General features: G+C 41.1%; 1 protein-coding gene across 1 annotated transcript in view; it reads left to right on the forward strand.

The window, feature by feature from the left end:
- The first annotated feature begins 1446 nt into the window (after positions 1-1446).
- The window catches only part of ERICH6 (glutamate rich 6), a 48548-nt gene continuing 31610 nt past the window's right edge, over positions 1447-18384 (forward strand). Inside the window, exons 1-7 of the mRNA XM_055570112.1 lie at positions 1447-1837; positions 2664-2721; positions 4624-4715; positions 8607-8669; positions 8997-9052; positions 9153-9269; positions 11022-11135. Of these exons, the coding sequence (XP_055426087.1) occupies positions 1447-1837; positions 2664-2721; positions 4624-4715; positions 8607-8669; positions 8997-9052; positions 9153-9269; positions 11022-11135 (891 nt within the window). The remainder of the gene's footprint in view (positions 1838-2663; positions 2722-4623; positions 4716-8606; positions 8670-8996; positions 9053-9152; positions 9270-11021; positions 11136-18384) is intronic.

The raw sequence follows: 18384 nt of genomic DNA on the forward strand, positions 1-18384 counted from the left end.
CTGAAAGACATGGGAATACCAGACCACCTGATCTGCCTCTTGAGAAATCTGTATGCAGGTCAGGAAGCAACGGTTAGAACTGGACATGGAACAACAGACTGGTTCCAAATAGGAAAAGGAGTACATCGAGGCTGTATGTTGTCACCCTGTTTATTTAACTTCTATGCAGAGTACATCGTGAGAAACGCTGGACTGGAAGAAACACAAGCTGGAATCAAGATTGCCGGGAGAAATATCAATAACCTCAGATATGCAGATGACACCACCCTTATGGCAGAAAGTGAAGAGGAACTCAAAAGCCTCTTGATGAAAGTGAAAGTGGAGAGTGAAAAAGTTGGCTTAAAGCTCAACATTCAGAAAACGAAGATCATGGCATCCAGTCCCATCACTTCATGGGAAATAGATGGGGAAACAGTGGAAACAGTGTCAGACTTTATTTGGGGGGGGCTCCAAAATCACTGCAGATGGTGACTGCAGCCATGAAATTAAAAGACGCTTACTCCTTGGAAGGAAAGTTATGACCAACCTCGATAGCATATTGAAAAGCAGAGACATTACTTTGCCAACAAAGGTCCATCTAGTCAAGGCTATGGTTTTTCCTCTGGTCATGTATGGATGTGAGAGTTGGACTGTGAAGAAGGCTGAGTGCTGAAGAATTGATGCTTTTGAACTGTGGTGTTGGAGAAGACTCTTGAGAGTCCCTTGGACTGCAAAGAGATCCAACCAGTCCATTCTGAAGGAGATCAGCCCTGGGATTTCTTTGGAAGGAATGATGCTACAGCTGAAACTCCAGTACTTTGGCCACCTCATGCGAAGAGTTGACTCATTGGAAAAGACTGATGCTGGGAGGGATTGGGGGCAAGAGGAGAAGGGGACGACAGAGGATGAGATGGCTGGATGACATCACTGACTCGATGGACGTGAGTCTGAGTGAACTCCGGGAGTTGGTGATGGACAGGGAGGCCTGGCATGCTGCGATTCATGGGGTCGCAAAGAGTCGGACACGACTGAGCGACTGATCTGATCTGATCTGAAGTTCTACAAAAATATCGAATCGTGTTGTACACTAGAAATTAATACAATATTTTAAGTCAACTATACCTCCTTTTTCTTTTAATTAAAAAAATTTTTAAAGACTGGCTCCAAATAAGCTGAGAAATTAGAAAGGAGGATCAGTTCGCAGCAGGCCATTAAAATTTCCCGCTGGAGTCCAGAACGCAGATGCCAAAGGAACCTGCAGGGGTCCTGGCTACCGTCCCCGTCGGCCCCTCTCCTCCCAGCGCCAGTCCTCCCGGTTAAGGGGTCCTGCGACTTTAATCTCCAGGCTCGCGGGCCGAAGGTTGCCCAGGGAGACGGACGCACAGAAGGCGGCGCGCCCCCCGGGCCTGGACCCGCCGGTGTCCTTTGGGCTAGCGGGGATCCTGCTTCCCGCCTGCCACGGCCAACATGCACTCGCAACGCAGCTTCGGAAAGCCCGAGAAGGAGCAGGGCCAGGAAGAGGAGGAAGAGGAGCAGGAGGTGAACGCGGAGGAAGAGGAGGAGGAGGAAGAAGAGGAGGCGGTGGAGGAGGAAGAGGAGGAGGAGGAGGAGGACCAGCAGGCGGTGGCGGAGCTGGAAAAGGAGCTGGAGGCCTTTGGGAGGTTCAGCGAGGAGTACTTCTCCAAGTTTTGGGACTTCGGAGATGCCAATGAGGAAGGCTGGCCTCGCCCCCGCTTAGTCAGCGTCGTCAGCCCCAGCCTGAGCTCAACGCTGACGCTCAGGACGCCGAGCCTGTCGTGGTGGAGCCAGACGTCTGTGCCCAGCGAGAGCGCCCCCTCCAGGATCTCCTCCCAAAAAAGTACCGCCTCCTCGCCCCTCGCCCGACGCCGAGCCCTTTCCTCTAAGGCTTCCCGATCCCTAGGGGAGAGCTGGTCCAACTACTCTAGAACCTTCGTCGACGGGGTGTCAGTTTCCAAATACACTCACCACTTCCCATACACCCGTATCTCAGTCTTTTCTATCAAAGACCCTGAAATCTTGGCTGAGCGGCTGTGATAGTTCACAGTTTCGAATGAAGGGGAAGCATCCTCCTAAAACAGGAAAAAGGCAGTACTGTACCGAGTGCTCGCTTTATAACTTGTACGAGTGCATTCAGTGATCGTGTCCTCTGTCTCATATTCATTCTGTCCTCCCGCCTCTTTCTCTCTCTCTCTCTCTCTCTCTCATACCACGAGGAAGAGGAAGGACTGGTGCTTTAAGGATGCTCTGCTATTGAAACAGCCCTGCCTCCCCTCCCCACCCCCCCCGCCCCCCCGCAAATAAACAGTTCACATTTGTGCCTAACCTCCTGTACTGAAAGCACTCCAGCCACTTGGAAGCAGAGCAGTTCCTTAGAGTAGATTTCGTCCATCCCCCAGTATTGACATTTTGGTCTGGATCACTCTTTGCTGGGGCTGAGCGTGTTCAGGGCAGGAGGAGGGACTGTACTCGGCTTTATGGTATGTTTAACAGCATCCCTGTCTACATCTGACTCGGCCAGTTGGCCCCTACTAGGCTTTGTGACAATCAAAAATTGTCAAAATGTCTTTAGATATTGCTAAATGTTTCCTAGGGGGCAAAAGTGACCTTTTGAGAACCATTGATTCAAATGGAATGGCTAAATTGTTTCGTGTTTTATTCAACAGGTTTTCCAAAAATATTTCAGACATTTAGGAAAGACATGTCTGAAATGAATTTTGATAGGTAAGAAATTGTTTTCAGTTTTCATCTTATTATTTTTTGAAAATGATGTTTACTTTGGGGATGAATGTGTCAGGAAGGTAGAGTAAGATCATCCAGGGCATTTGCAACTAATATATATATATTTAAATTTTTAATCTACACTGTTAGACACTTTGGAGCAGATAGAGACAGGGTCCTTGCCCATCTCTGGTCTATTATCTACCTGTAGATTTCTGTACCCCTCTCTGTTCCCTCTTCCACTCACCAGAGTTAACATACTATTAACAGTTTGTTTTGTTTCCAGTAAAATTTAAATAGCAGATTTTCATTACTTGATTTATTAATTTTTAACATAGCTACTGACCTCCCATCATGAAAGCTGAGGAATGTAACTCACACCACTTCCCTCCTCTCCATTTTCAGTAGTTATATTATTTTTAATTTTTCTAACCTTTAGGACTTTAAAATATTTAAATCTCTACTTCTCGGTTTATCAATTTTAGTGACTATTAACTCTTTTAAAAAATTAACACCTTAATGAACTGCTACTTCCTTCTCTCCTCTTACCCTTTCTTTTCCCAATAAACAACAAATTAACAGATTTTATTAAAGTATATCATATAGTCATATAAAGTCATATTACTTTACTAAGTTTTATTGTGATTGTGTGTCTTGTAATTATTATTAGTTCTTAGTGCTTTGGGTGCAAGTTGATTCTAAAAGTTGGAAACCAATAACCAATACTCATAATTTCTTGCTGAGAAACCAATACTGTGACCGCACGCATGTACACGAAAATGAAAGCCTATGTCCATAAATCTTGGCTCCTAAAAGGAGAACTGCTGAACCCTTGGTTGTTTTTAGTTGTCTTCAATTTTTCTGAATTGGGCTAATGGCCATACTTTCTTGATTTCCATTTTGCTTTTTTTCTTTTTATTCCTCTTCTTTTTGCTGGAGAAAATTCCTCAGGTAATTATTTTGTATTGATCTCATGGATAGTCAAATTTCTGAGTTCTTGCCTGTCTTAAAATTTATTCAGTGTTCCTTTACTCTTGGTCTCATAACTTGTTTCCCTGGGAAGTTAGACAAACAGGACTCCCCCAGATGGAGTGGCTTCAACAGAGCAGTTCTCCAGCCATTACAGTATAGTCATTTCAGAATTAAAACACACAATGTACCAGAAACAAAGCTTCAAAAAAGGAAGGTGGAGACATAAGAGAACTGAGAAAGGTGAAAAAGTAACAGTCCTAACGTTGACTAAACTCTTTGGGAAATTTTTGTCTGATATTTTTAGAAGACCCAGCAAATTACTGCAAAACAAACAAACAAAAAAAAACCCCTGAAACTCAAAGAGGCAAAGGAACTTGAAAAGCAATAGTTACTATTTACTTGTTACCAGTAACAGTCATTTTAGCTAGTCAGTAAATTCCTGCTTCTGGTTATGTCAATGTTAACTGACTGATAAAGCTCCACAATACTTGTGGGATGAATACAGAATGCTTAATTACAATGCATTTAACTTCAGCCCTTTAAAAAGACTGGATTATTTTACAGCTATTTTAAAACGAACAGTATGTTCTAATTTAAATTCAAATAAATGTTTAAACACACATAATATCATTGCCAACGCTGACAATAATGACACACATGCACAGAGAGAGGGGTGGTAATTTACTCTCTGAGAGAAATAATATGGTATTGGGAGCCTCTAAGATTTAGAAAGGAGTACTTTGCAAAAAACAGATACGACACTAGCACAGTGTGCCTGACTTTACTGAAGACATAAGAATGGAAGAAAATATTTCCAAGAAATCAGGGTCTTCTAGGGACATTTGTTATTTGATTGTTAAATGTACCAGATTTAAAAGGACTGCTAACAACTCTCTAGGTATACTGAAAACAAGCGTTTTGTCTAAATTTCAGGGCTATCTATCACAGTCTGCATCCAAAAGTTCCAGTATCAATACAAACAGAAGAAAGTTGGCTTCAAGAATTGGCTGGCATGGAGAAGCCCAGTGAGTGGTTTGGTTCTGAAGCTTTTGCTGGGAGGTGGGACTGCATGCTGGAAAGAGCATGGGGGTAGGCGACCAGGGGAGGTAGAATTAAACCCCAGCACCAACACAAACCAACACTGTGACAACGAGGCAAGTCAGTTAACCTCACTGACTCTCCTTCTTCCTCTATTGGCCATAATAATCCTTGTCTCATAGGACCATTATGAAGATCAAAGTGAGATTCAACATTGAAAATCCTTGGCACTGAGTCTTTAGTAAATGGTAGCACCTGTGTTCACATCAAGAGATAGTCTGCCATCATATTTTGATACATATCTCTATTTTTTATTATAGAAGTAACATATGCATGCTGTTTTTTAAACATCAAACCATTAAGAAAAATATAATGGGAACATTAAGTTTTTAACTTACTCAGTATATTCCTCAGAAGTGATCATTATGAATAGCCTTTCCTTTAAACTTGATTATTTGTTGTATGTTGGATCATATGTTCATCAGATGTTTACAGAACACATACCTGTAATAGGTCAAGTACCTGTCATAGGTCAGTTTCCTATTCTAGCGTCACAGCAATGAATAAAGCAGACAAACCCCTGTCTCAGTGGTCTTCTATTAAAGTGTGGGGGATGGAGGTGACGGTGATAGTGACATAAATAATACACAAAGCAAGGAAATGCACAATGGCTTAGATGATGTAAGTGCTAAGGAGAAAAATAGAGCAGGCAGAGGGGTGGGAAGTGCTGGACAAGTGGGTCAAAGTTTACACAGGATGCTCAGGGAAATCTTCACTGAGAAACTGAAGTATTTGAGTACAGACCTCGAAGTGTGAGAGTGATGATGATCTCTGGGGAAAGAGTGTTACAGGCATAGGGAAGAGCAAGCGCTTCCCTCTAAAATGATGGAGGCAGCCAGAGTGGCTGCAGTGGAGTGAGGAAGGAAGTGAATTCTAGGTAATAAGGTCAGAGAGATGGTGAGGACCAGATCTTATTCAATGAGAATGAAGTCCAAAGTCACTGGAGGGCCTGCCCAGAGAAGTGACACAATCTAACATAAAAATCAGATGTAGAATTAATATCATATGTTAACATAATATTAAACCTACTATTAGAAAACTTGTTGGAGAAGTCAATGGCACCCCACTCCAGTACTCCTGCCTGGAAAATCCCATGGACGGCGGAGCCTGGTAGGCTGCAGTCCATGGGGTTGCTGAGGGTCGGACACAACTGAGCGACTTCACTTTCACTTTTCACTTTCATGCATTGGAGAAGGAAATGGCAACCCACTCCAGTACTCTTGCGTGGAAAATCCCATGGACGGAAGAGCCTGGTAGGCTGCAGTCCATGGGGTCGCTGAGGGTCAGACACAACTGAGTGACTTCACTTTCACTTTTCACTTTCATGCATTGGAGAAGGAAATGGCAACCCACTCCAGTGTTCTTGCCTGGAGAATCCCAGGGACGGGGGAGCCTATTGGGCTGCCGCCTGTGGGGTAGCACAGAGTTGGACACAACTGAAGCGACTTAGCAGCAGCAGCAGCAGAAAACTTGTTAATTATTCCCAAATTAATCTATATAGTCCAAGTAATTGCAATGAGGTTTTTCAGCGGAATTTGATAAGTTGACTCTTTGATCTTACTTTGTAGCTTTAATTAAAAGATAAACTGAGACATTTTCCTTTTTTTTTAGAGTTTATTTAAAGTTTATTTGAGCAGATATGGATTGGAATTGGCCAGCGCCAAACCGGATATAGTTTAGGAGCACCCGACAGAGGAGAGCTCTGGAGAGGTTTTTATAGAGAAGTTGAAGGAGCAAACCAAGGAAGTTATTTGATTGGCTATTGCTTAAGGTTGCATTATTTGGGAAAGCCCAGTTGGATGTTTGCAGTTAGCTGTTCTTAACCTTGAGGCATTAACCTTGGCTCTGGCTTAGGTTTCCCTTTTGCTAACAGTTGGCTACCAAGGCATTATTAGAGCCACCTCATTGGATAGTTTCCTTGTTTGATTACTTTAACAACAGGAGCCAAATGTACATTTTCAACTTTTTTCATATCTTCTTTTATAGTTCCTTTTAATAGAGAACTTATTTGCAGCTCTAATTAATTTATTCTGAAGTGTTTTGCAGTTGTCTTTTATTGATATAACAATTGGGATTTTTTTTCTATTATATCTTCTAATTGGTTATTGTCCATGTATAGACTTGTTTGAAAAGACCCTGATGCTGGGAAAGATTGAAGGCGGGAGGAGAAGGGGACAACAGAGGATGAGATGGTTGGATGGCATCACTGACTCAATGAACATGAGTTTGAGTAAACTCCGGGAGTTGGTGATGGACAGGGAGGCCTGGCGTGCTGCAGTCTATGGGGTTGCAAAGAGTTGGACGCAACTGAGTGAATGAACTGAACTGAACTGAAGAAAATTATTGATTGTATTAATCTTGGATCTGATTCTCTTGCTGAACTTTCTAATTCTAATAGTTTATCAGTTAAAAGTCTACTAGACAATTATATTTCCTAGATTAACAGCAGTTTTATCTTTTTTTTAATTAAAAAAAATTTTTTACCATCCTATGTCAGGAACAACTGATCTACTTTCTTGAAATGAGTGCATAGCATTCCCTTATATACCTACAGTTACTGTGACTTATGTAATACATCTGATTGTTAGATGTTTCAAGGTCATTTGATTTGGTTTGGTTTGGTGTTTTGACCTCTTCCTTATAACAAAAAATACCTTAATGAAAACCTTTGTTCACTCTTTTTTTAAAAAATATCTGTTCTGGCATTTCTGTTGGGCAAAATGCCTAAAACTTATTTTTAAATTGTTCAGGGGGTTCCCTGGAAGTCCAGGGGCTAAAACTTCACCTTCCAATGCAGGGGATATGGGTTTGATCCCTAGTTAGGGAGTTAAGATCCCACATGCCTCACTACCAAAAAACCAGAACATAAACAGCAGAAGTAATACTGTGACAAATTCAATGAAGACTTTGAAAAATGATCCACTTAAAAAAATATATAATTATTCAGATCCTTCACATAGGAAGTTGGAGAAGGAAATGGCAACCCACTCCAGTATTCTTGCTTGGAGAATTCCATTGACAGAGGAGCCTGGCAGGCTACAGTCCACGCGGTCGCAAGAGTCGGACACGACTTAGCGACTAAACCACCACCACCACAGAGGAAGGGTCTCATCCTCTGACATCCATCTCTTTCTCCAGCACCAGCTCTGGCTGTACTGGGAAAATGGGCCCACCCTCCCCCTTTACCTCTGTCCCATTGTGGATTGTTCTGATTGGTTTTTCATCATGCCAATCTCATTTGCTTAACCTTCTAGACATTTATTCCAAGTGGCTTGTGTGCTGATGGCTGTCTTTCCCTTTCCCAGTATTGCCCTGGAATCTGCAGAGGGAATTATCATGGTGGTTTAATTCACTGTTTTGAATGGGGAACTACTTGACCCCAGCCCAGCACTCCTCCCGCTGAAGACTCTTTTGCAGAATGATGGTCATAAATTAGACAGAATGGTATGCTTAAAAGGCAGAACACAAAAGGGTCTGCAAACCATGATTATAATCAAGTAAAATATGCATTCATGTAGTATTCTGAGACTCAAAAGCAGCAAGGAAACATCTTTTAAGTCTCCTGCATTGGCCCGCGGGTTCTTTACCGCTAGTGCCACCTGGGAAGCCCCAGGAAACATTTTTTAATATGTTTCATTAGTGGTGCACCTCCTCTGTTTGTTATTTACTGTTGATAAAATGTTATTCGGGAAAAGGAAAAACGTTAAAAGATAAACACAACAAGGGCACTTATTTTCCTAAGAGGCGTATTTTCTTTTCTATGAGACTTCTTTTCTCCTTTGTCAGGACTGATTGACAAATGTACACTCTTTTTTCAGAGAAGAAAGTGCCCTCTGTAAAGAAGGAGAATGAACCTGAAAATCTAGCATCTAAGTTAAGAGGTAACTGGATGTTTGGCATCAACCCCCGCCTCCAACAAAGACAAACTGCCCTTAGGGAGCCTGCCTTAACTTGGATGGCATCCAACCCCTTTAGAAAAGAGCTCCCCTAAGAATACAGCAGAAACTAACACAACATTGTAAAGCAATTATATTCCAGTAAAAAAAGAATATATGCAAGAAGGTGGTGAAGGTAGGGTTTCTGGGCATTTAGACTCTGTGTGTGTGTGTGTGTGTGTAATGGGCTAGGACTTTACAGAAAATGATTTTCAAACTACACTGCATAAAAGTTTTAAACTTTCCTTCTAAATCTGTCCCTTTTTTCTTCAGCAAAATGGATAATTAACCCAGAAGAACCAAAACTAAGTATTTTATGTGAACTGGAGGTAAGAGATGTTTATCAACCCAACTAGTACACCATACTCATGGTAAAAATCACTTATTCAATCTTCCTTTTTTTTTTCTTTCTCTCTTTTTAAAATTTAGTTTAAGGAAGACTTCATAACACTCTTTGAGCCCTCTCTGAGAACATTACCCAGCATCGGGCCACCATCTATTCTGACATTCAAACAAGAGAGTTCCAATTTAGGCATTAAGTTCAAGGTAATTTTCATTTACATTTTTTTTTATTTCTGTCATAAATGATGTAAAAAGACACGTGATGATTTGCACAAAAGATACTGAACATAATTTTTTTAAGATTTTTTTTTTGACATGGACCATTTTTGAAGTTATTCAGTTTGTTACAGAATTGTTTCTGTTTTATATTTTCGTTTTTTGGCCGAGAGTCATGTGGGATCTTAGTTCCCCAACCAGGGCTGAAATCCACACTCCCTGCGTTAGAAGGCTAAGTCTTAACAACTGGACTGCCAGGGAAGTCCGAACTTACTTTAAAAAAAAAAGCAGGCTAAGAGCTCACTTACTTGGAATAGCACTTAGGGTGGCTGTGTTCATTTCCTAGGGCTTCTGTAACAAAATGCCAGAAACTAGGTGGCTTATGGCAACAGAAAAGTATTGTCTCGCAGTTCTGAAGGCTAAAAGTCCAAAATCAAGGTGTCAGCAAGTCCAGCCTGGGAGAGTCCCTTCTTGCCTCTTCCGAGCTTCTGGTGACGGCATCAGTCATCGGCATTCCTTGGCTTGCGGCCACATCACTGTAGCCTCTGCCTTGACAGTCACAGCGTGTGTCTGTGTCCAAAAGTCCCACTTCTCCAAGGATACCAGTCATATTTCTTTATTGCCCACCCTAATGACCTCCTCTTAACTTCATTACATCTTCAGAGACCCCATTCTAAGTCAGGCCACATTCACAGGTACCGGGGGTTAGGATTAACATAGCCTTTGGGGGAACACAGTTCAACCTATAAAAATGGCCATAAGCCTGGAAGCACAGTGAGCGTTAGCTGTATTTAATAGTGTTAAGTGACTAATTAATGTCTGCTTTCAACGGGCAAGGGAGAGGTCACCTTAGTCATTCCGACAGGACGCACACCACCTTGCTTGGCCAAAGAGGTATGGGACTGACTGGCAGTATGATTATTTCCAAACTTGGACTTGTACTGAGAGCTGCACACTCCCCAAACTGGAACCTCCTTGATTACTTCATCTGGGGCACACTAAAGGTACAGCCTTATTTGCTGAAAATAAGATTCACCAACAAGTGAGGCAGGGCAGCACAGATATGTGTGCAGGAGTTGACAGGAACGCCCTGTGGATGCAGCAACGTGGTTGGTGTTCACTGTTATTTTGTGCAGCACATTGAACTAAGCAAACATGTAATGTAAATTCTTTCTTGAAGAAAGAAATTCTTTCTTCAAACTTAAGTGTTAATCGTGCAGTCATGTCCAACTCTTTGCAACCCCATGGACTATATAGCCCACCAGGTTCCTTTGTCCATGGAATTCTCCAGGCAAGAATACTGGAGTGCGTGGCCATTCCTTTCTACAGGGGATATTGCTGACCCAGGGATCGAACCAGGTCTCTTGCATTGCAAACCCAGCACCTTCGTTTTTCTGAAGCACAAGAGCTTGTATTGAGCTTTCTTCCCCTGACACCCAGAGATGGGCCTGAGCTTGAGGAAGGCCTTGGGGGCTCCCTTCCACAGAGCTGTCCCTGCACTGGTCTCTGGGCAGGGCTGGTTCCACCTGAATCCCAGGCAGACCTTTCAGGTCTTCCGAGACGGGCCTTGACACTAGTTTAGGTTCAGGGTGGCGGCAGCTGATTGGCCAGCTCTCTTTTCCAGCCACACTCTTTGAAATGTAGATTCGCTGGCCTTGCCCAGGGCTCTGGCTTCTCCTGCTCTGAGAGGCTCTGGGCCTCCATGTGGGCATATCTTCATTTTTTCTCTCCTCTCTGAAGGAAGAAGAGGAGGAGGAATCACCCAAGTGTGAATTCTGTGGGAGCGACCTAAGAACATTTCTCTCCAGTGTGGATGTTTCCTCTGATTACAGCAGCTCTGAACTGCCAGAACATGTAAGTTCTAGAGCAGGTTTACCGAGGAAATAGTGTTATTTTTAGACATTACTTTAAACATAAGCAGCATGTTCTTCTGCATCTTCCCACTACATCACCCCCCACCTTTTTTGTTTTGTTTTGTTTTTTTGCCACACTGCATGGCTTGTAGGACCCTAGTTCCCTGAACAGGGATTGAACCTGAGCCCCCAGCAGTGAAAACCTGGAATTCTAACCACTAGATTGCCAGGGAATTCCATGAATTGCCATTCTTAAAAGGGTTCTGCCCCATTTTCTTGGGGCAATGCAAATCATAACCACAATGGGATACCATTTCACACCCCACACCACACAGATAATAACAACTGTTGGCAAGGGTGTAGGGAAACTGGAATTCTCAAACATTGCTGAAGGGGAATATAAAATGATGCTGCCACCTTGGACAAGTCTAAACAGTAGCTCCTCAAAAAGTTAAACATACAGATACCACATAACCCAACAAATAATTCCATTCCTAGGTATAAACCCATTAAAACTAACAACATATGTCCACCCAGAAACACATATAAATGTTCACAGCAGCATAATTCATGACAGCTAGAAAGTGAAAACAACCCAGATGCTCATCAAGATAGTGTAAAGAAATGTGGAGCATCCAGACTATGGAATCTTTTTTTTTTCCTGATCATTAATTTTATTTTATTTTTAAAATTTATTTTTTAATTGAAGGATATTTGCTTTACAGAATTTTGTTGTTTTCTGTCAAACCTCAACATGAATAAGCCATAGGTGTACATATATCCCCTCCCTTTTGAACCTCCCTCTCATCTCCCTCCCCATCCCATCCCTCTAGATTGATATAGAGCCCCTGTTTGAGTGTCCTGAGCCATACAGCAAATTCCTGTTGGCTATCTATTTTACATATGGTAATATAAGTTTCCATGTTACTCTTTCCATACATCTCACCCTCTCCTCCCCTCTCCCCATGTCCATAAGTCTATTCTCTATGTCTGTTTCTCCATTGCTGCCCTGTAAATAAATTCTTCAGTACCATTTTTCTAGATCTAGATTGCATACGTATATGTTAGAATACAATATTTGTCTTTCTCTTTCTGACTTACTTCACTCTGTATAATAGGCTCTAGGTTCATCTACCTCATTAGAACTGACTCAAAGATGTTCCTTCTTATGGCTGAATAATATTCCATTGTGTATATGTACCAAAACTTCTTTATCCATTCTCTGTCGATGGACATTTAGGTTGCTTCCATGTTCTAGCTATTGTAAATAGTGCTATAATGAACAATAGGATACATGTGTCTCTTTCAATTTTGTTTTCCTCAGGGTATATGCCTAGGAGTGGGATTGCTGAGTCATATGGTGGTTTTATTCCTAGTTTTTAAGGAATCTCCATACCACCTTCCATAGTGGCTGTATCAGTTTACATTCCCAGCAACAGTGCAGGAGCGTTTGCTTTTCTCCACACCCTCTCCAGCATTTATTGTCTGCAGACTTTTTGATTCTTTTTCATTCTAACCAGTGTGAGGTGATATCTCATTGTAGTTTTGATTTGCATTTCTTTAATAATGAGACATGGACATGGACATGGACATCACCAGATGGTCAACACCGAAATCAGATTGATTATATTCTTTGCAGTCAAAGATGGAGAAGCTCTATTCAGTTCAGTTCAGTTCAGTCGCTCAGTCGTGTCTGACTCTTCGCGACCCCATGAATCGCAGCACGCCAGGCCTCCCTGTCCATCACCAACTCCCAGAGTTCACTCAGATTCACGTCCATCGAATCAGTGATGCCATCCAGCCATCTCATCCTCTATCGTCCCCTTCTCCTCCTGCCCCTGATCCCTCCAAGCATCAGAGTCTTTTCCAATGAGTCAACTTTTCGCATGAGGTGGCCAAAGTACTGGAGTTTCAGCTTCAGCATCATTCCCTCCAAAGAAATCCCAGGGCTGATCTCCTTCAGAATGGACTGGTTGGATCTCCTTGCAGTCCAAGGGACTCTCAAGAGTCTTCTCCAACACCGCAGTTCAAAAGCATCAATTCTTTGGCGCTCAGCCTTCTTCACAGTCCAACTCTCACATCCATACATGACCACAGGAAAACCCATAACCTTGACTAGACGGACCTTTGTTGGCAAAGTAATGTCTCTGCTTTTGAATATGCTATCTAGGTTGGTCATAACTTTCCTTCCAAGGAGTAAGCGTCTTTTAATTTCATGGCTGCAGTCACCATCTGCAGTGATTTTGGAGCCCAAAAAAGTAAAGTCTGACACTGTTTCCACTGTTTCCCCATCTATTACCCATGAAGTGATGGGATCGGATGCCATGATCTTCGTTTTCTCTATACAGTCAAGAAAAACAAGACCTGGAGATGACTGGGGCTCAGATCATGAACTCCTTATTACCAAATTCAGACTGAAATTGAAGAAAGTAGGGAAAACCACTAGACCATTCAGGTATGACCTAAATCAAATCCCTTATGATTATACAGCAGAAGTGAGAAATAGATTTAAGGGCCTAGATCTGATAGATAGAGTGCCTGATGAACTATGGAATGAGGTTCATGACATTGTACAGGAGACAGGGATCAAGACCATCCCCAAGGAAAAGAAATGCAAAAAAGCAAAATGGCTGTCTGGGGAGGCCTTACAAATAGCTGTGAAAAGAAGAAAAGCAAAAAGCAAAGGAGAAAAGTAAAGATATAAGCAAATGAATGCAGAGTTCCAAAGAATAGCAAGAAGACATAAGAAAGCCTTCCTCAGCGATCAATGCAAAGAAATAGAGGAAAACAACAGAATGGGAAAGACTAGAGATCTCTTCAAGAAAATTAGAGATACCAAGGGAACATTTCATGCAAAGATGGGCTCGATAAAGGACAGAAATGGTATGGACCTAACAGAAGCAGAAGATATTAAGAAGAGGTGGCAAGAATACACAGAAGAACTGTACAAAAAAGATCTTCACGACCCAGATAATCACGATGGTGTGATCACTGACCTAGGCCAGACATCCTGGAATGTGAAGTCAAGTGGGCCTTAGAAAGCATCACTACGAACAAAGCTAGTGGAGGTGATGAAATTCCAATGGAGCTCTTTCAAATCCTAAAAGATGATGCTGTGAAAGTGCTGCACTCAATATGCCAGCAAATTTGGACAACTCAGCAGTGGCCACAGGACTGGAAAAGGTCTGTTTTCATTCCAGTCCCAAAGAAAGCGAATGCCAAAGAATGCTCAAACTACCTCACAATTGCACTCATCTCACATGCTAGTAAAGTAATGCTCTAAATTCTCCAAGCCAGGCTTCAGCAATATGTGAACCATGAACTTCCTGATTTTCAAGCTGGTTTTAGAAAAGGAAGAGGAACCAGAGATCAAATTGCCAACATCCGCTGGATCATGGAAAAAGCAAGAGAGTTCCAGAAAAACATCTATTTCTGCTTCATTGACTATGCCAAAGCCTTTGACTGTGTGGATCACAATAAACTGTGGAAAATTCTGAAAGAGATGGGAATACCAGACCACCTGACCTGCCTCTTGAGAAATTTGTATGCAGGTCAGGAAGCAACAGTTAGAACTGGACATGGAACAACAGACTGGTTCCAAATAGGAAAAGGAGTACGTCAAGGCTGTATATTGTCACCCTGTTTATTTAACTTCTATGCAGAGTACATCATGAGAAACACTGGACTGGAAGAAACACAAGCTGGAATCAAGATTGCCGGGAGAAATATCAATAACCTCAGATATGCAGATGACACCACCCTTATGGCAGAAAGTGAAGAGGAACTCAAAAGCCTCTTGATGAAAGTGAAAGTGGAGAGTGAAAAAGTTGGCTTAAAGCTCAAAATTCAGAAAACGAAGATCATGGCATCCAGTCCCATCACTTCATGGAAAATAGATGGGGAAACAGTGGAAACAGTGTCAGACTTTATTTTTCTGGGCTCCAAAATCACTGCAGATGGTGACTGCAGCCATGAAATTAAAAGACGCTTACTCCTTGGAAGGAAAGTTATGACCAACCTCGATAGCATATTGAAAAGCAGAGACATTACTTTGCCAACAAAGGTCCGTCTAGTCAAGGCTATGGTTTTTCTTGTGGTCATGTATGGATGTGAGAGTTGGACTGTGAAGAAGGCTGAGTGGCGAAGAATTGATGCTTTTGAACTGTGGTGTTGGAGAGGACTCTTGAGAGTCCCTTGGACTGCAGGGAGATCCACCAGTCCATTCTGAAGGAGATCAGCCCTGGGATTTCTTTGGAAGGAATGATGCTGAAGCTGAAACTCCAGTACTTTGGCCACCTCATGTGAAAAGTTGACTCATTGAAAAAGACTCTGACGCTCGGAGGGATTGGGGCGAGGAGGAGAAGGGGACGACAGAGGATGAGATGGCTGGATGGCATCACTGATTCGATGGACGTGAGTCTGAGTGAACTCCGGGAGTTGGTGATGGACAGGGAGGCCTGGCGTGCTGCAATTCATGGGGTCGCAAAGAGTTGGACACGACTGAGTGACTGAACTGAACTGAACTGAACAATGAGCAATGTTGAGCACCTTTTCAAGTGTTTGTTAGCCATCTGTGTGTCTTCTTTGGAGAAATGTCTGTTTAGGTCTTGTTCCCAGTTTTTGATTGGGTTGTTTGTTTTTCTATTACTGAGTTGTATGAGCTGCTTGTATATTTTGGAAATTAATCCTTTGTCAGTTGTTTTATTTGCTATCATTTTCTCCCATTCTGAGGGTTGTCTTTTCACCTTGCTGATAGTTTCCTTTGCTTTCCAAAAGCTTTTAAGTTTAATCAGGTTCCACTTGTTTGATTTTGCTTTCATTTCCATTACTCTAGGAGGTGGGTCATAGAGGCTCTTGCTTTAATATATGTCACTGAGTGTTCTGCCTGTGTTTTCCTCTAAGGGTGTTATAGTTTCTGGTCTTATGTTTAGGTCTTTAATCGATTTTGAGTTTATCTTCGTATATGGTGTTAAGAAGTGTTCTAATTTCATTCTTTTACATGTAGCTGTCCAGTTTTCCCAGCACTATTTATCGAAGAGGCTGTCTTTGCCCCATTGTATATTCTTGACTCCTTTGTCAAAAATAAAGTACCCATAGGTGCATGGTTTTTTTCTGGGCTTTCTGTTTTGTTCTATTGGTCTATATTTCTGTTTTTGTGCCACTATCATACTGTCTTGATGACTGTAGCTTTGTAGTATAATCTGAAGTTAGGAAGGTTGATTCCTCTAGCTCCATGCTTCTTTCTCAAGACTGCTTTGGCTATTCAGGGTCTTTTGTGTTTCCATATGAATTGTGAAAATTTTTGCTCTAGTTCTGTGAAAAATGCCATTGGTAATTTGATAGGGATTGCATTGAATCTGTAGGTTGTGTTTGGTAGTATAGTCATTTTCACAATATTGATTCTTCCTACCCAGGAATATGGAATATCTCTCCATCTGTTTTTGTCATCTTTGATTTCTTTCATCAGTATCTTATAATTTTCTGTGTACAGTTCTTTTGTCTCCTTAGGTAAGTTTATTCCTAGATATTTAATTATTTTTGTTGCAATGGTGAATGGGATTGATTCCTTAATTTCTCTCTGATTTTTCATTGTTAGTATATAGAAATGCAAGTGACTTCTGTGTATTGATTTTGTATCCTGAAACTTTGCTAAATTTACTGATTAGCTCTAGTAATTTCCTGATACTATCTTTAGGGTTTTCTATGTACAGCATCATGTCATCTGCAAACAGACTTCTTCTTTTCCAATCTGGATTCCTTTTATTTCTTTTTCTTTTCTGATTGTTGTAGCTAGGACTTCCAGAACTATGTTGAATAATAGTGGTGAAAATGGATACCCTTGTCTTGTTCCTGATCTTAGGGGGAATGCTTTCAGTTTTTCACCATTGAGAATAATGTTTGCTGTAGGCTCATCATATATGGCCTTTACTATGTTGAGGTTTTTTTGAAGTTTTCTTTATAAATGGGTGCTGAATTTTGTCAAAGGCTTTTTCTGCATCTACTGAGATTATCGTATGGTTTTTATCTTTTGATTTGTTAATATCATGTATCACATTGATTGATTTGCTTGTATTGAAGAATCCTTGCATCCATGGAATAGACACAACTTGATCACGGTGTATGAGCTTTTTGATGTGTTGCTGAATTCTGTTTGCTAAAATTTTGTTGAGGATGTTTGCATCTATGTTCATCAGTGATATTGGCCTGTAGTTTTCTTTTTGTGTGTTGTCTTTGTCTGGTTTTGGTATCAGGGTGATGGTGGCCCCATAGAATGAGTTTGGAAGTGTTCCTTTCTCTGCAATTTTTGAAAGAGTTTTAGAAGGATAGCACTAGCTCTTTAAATGTTTGATAGAATTCTCCTGTGAAGCCATCTGGTCCTGGGGTTTTGTTTTTTGGGAGATTTTTTATCACAGCTTCAATTTCAGTGCTTGTAATTTGGTTTTTCATAATTTGTTTCTTCCTTGTTCAGTCTTGGAAGATTGAACTTTACTAAGCATCTGTCCATTTCTTCCAGGTTATCCATTTTATTGCCATATGGTTGTTCATAATAGTCTCTTATAATCCTTTGTATTTCTGCATTTGTATTTCTGTCTGTTGTAACCTCTCCTTTTTCATTTCTAATTTTGTTGATTTGATTCTTCTCTCTTTTTTCTTTATGATTCTGGCTAAAGGTTTGTAAATTTTGTTTATCTTCTCAAAGAACCACCTTTTAGTTTTATTAATCTTTACTATTGTTTCTTTCATTTCTTTTTCACTTATTTCTGCTCTGATATTTATGATTTCTTTCCTTCTACTAATTTTGGGATTTTTCGTTCTTCTTTTTCCAGTTGTTTTAGGTGCAAAGTTAGGTTGTCTATTCGATGTTTTTCTTGTTTCTTAAGGTAGGATTGTATTGCTATAAACTTCCCTCTTAGAACTGCTTTTGCTGTATCCCATAGGTTTTGAGTTGTTAAGTTTTCATTGTCATTTGTTCCTAGAAATTTTTGATTTCCCTTTTGATTTCTTAAGTAACATGTTGGTTATTTAGAAATGTATTGGTTAATCTCCATGTGTTTGTGTTTTTTACAGTTTTTTTCTTGTAGTTGATATCTAGTCTCATTGTGGTCAGAGAAGATGCATGATACAATTTCAGTTTTCTTAAATTTACTGAGGTTTGATTTGTAACCCAAGATGTTGTCTATCCTGGAGAATGTTCCATGTACACTTGAGAAGAAGGTGTATTCTTCTGCATTTGGATGGAATGTCCTGAA

Source organism: Bubalus kerabau, chromosome 2 (assembly GCF_029407905.1).
Source record: "Bubalus kerabau isolate K-KA32 ecotype Philippines breed swamp buffalo chromosome 2, PCC_UOA_SB_1v2, whole genome shotgun sequence".
NCBI classification, from domain to species: Eukaryota; Metazoa; Chordata; class Mammalia; order Artiodactyla; family Bovidae; genus Bubalus; species Bubalus kerabau.